The sequence below is a fragment of the Trypanosoma rangeli genome (genome assembly GCF_003719475.1).
Source record: "Trypanosoma rangeli strain AM80 chromosome Unknown Tra_15.4_contig_00559, whole genome shotgun sequence".
NCBI lineage: Eukaryota > Euglenozoa > Kinetoplastea > Trypanosomatida > Trypanosomatidae > Trypanosoma > Trypanosoma rangeli.
Window position 1 is genome coordinate 7,639 of NW_021706301.1, and position 1,351 is coordinate 8,989.

Below are 1,351 nucleotides of genomic sequence, written 5' to 3' on the forward strand. Positions count from 1 at the left end.
ACAAGTTTGTGAGAAGCGTCATTCGAGGGCCACATTCCCTTACCTCCAATCATCCCATAATGTACAGCATCTGAGGCGTCGATACCTGCCAGGATGTTATTGGTATCACGCACGCGCTTTCTATATTTATTGTCATTAAAGATGCATCGTGGAATCGGTCCGACGTCATCCATGCGCATGTACATCCTTCTCCAATACTCCGCCTGCTCCTCTTCAGTCGTATTGCGTGTCCCCCACGCACACATCGCCTTCACGTCGTTTTCATCGGGGCAATTCATGATGATTTCGATAGCACCCGCCTGCTTCGCCCATGCTTGGAAGTTCTTTTCGTTCGGGGACGACAACATAATGATGCCCCACTCATCAGAGGGCACAACATTAGTCGATGGTTCTTGAAGTTGTCTTGCCATATCGATGATAATATACCCCTTCATTCCAGTCCTAGCCAAATTTACCATAGCCCTTCCAATATTACTCTCACCCTCGTATTCTGTCACCGTTCGTGTCCTCCTGTCAAACAAGTATGCAAAATCCCTTCCAAAGCAGTACACAACCACATGGAGCTTCGTGGCATCGTAGTGCAGCAGCTGATAAAGGAGGTAGGAGCCAGCCGCCATTGACTTCCCTATGCCGGGGGTTCCAATCAAAAGATGACGTCTCATTTTAGGTGCGTCTGTATCTGGAGGGGGAAACACTCCTTTTAGATCACCCTCGACAATCTTCCACACCCGATGCACCTCAATGTTAATGTAGCAGTCGGTAATAGGCACTGCATGGTTCAGCGAGTACGGCCATCGCTTTTCAGAGGAAAGGATCATGAGTCGTGGGCGTGGTGGACGGAATTGCTCCTCACCACGCACTGGGAGAAAAGTACGCACAGTCTGCGTGTACTCCCATAATAACTCTTGTGGCCGTTGGCCCTCTATCACCACCATGTATTCCCCTTCGCCCTCAGGAAATCCCATGACGTGACTCCACGTTGCGTTAAACACGGACTCGTAGAATCCCTCCAGCCTCGGTCGTCTGGGAGGTTTTTCGTTTCCCCACCTTTCCTTCTCTGCATCCTCCGCCTGCCGAAGAGCTGCCTTCAGTTTTGTCTGTGCAATAGCAGAGACAATACTCTTATCTGTAAATTCCTTCCAGTCTCGGAGCGTGGCCACCATGCGCTCCGTAAACTTGCGTGCATCTTCACGAAGTCTGCGTGCATCTTCAAAAAGCTGATACCCTGGTGAATCGAGGATTTCCTCACGAAGCCTCTGGTCTGTAACGTATTCTGCGGGCTGCTGCACAAACACCTCCATCACCACATTTTGGTCTTCACCCACCGCTCTGTCGGGGCCAACGTACTGCC

The 1,351-nt window shown here is 50.6% G+C and overlaps 1 protein-coding gene across 1 annotated transcript; it reads right to left on the reverse strand.

Annotated features, from left to right (window-relative positions):
* Positions 1-2: 2 nt before the first annotated feature.
* On the reverse strand, positions 3-1,351 carry TraAM80_09328 (retrotransposon hot spot (RHS) protein; the record flags this gene model as incomplete). The annotated part of the gene is made up of 1 exon (XM_029386019.1): positions 3-1,351. A coding segment is annotated over one exon (1,349 nt), but the record flags the coding sequence as incomplete, so codon positions are not given.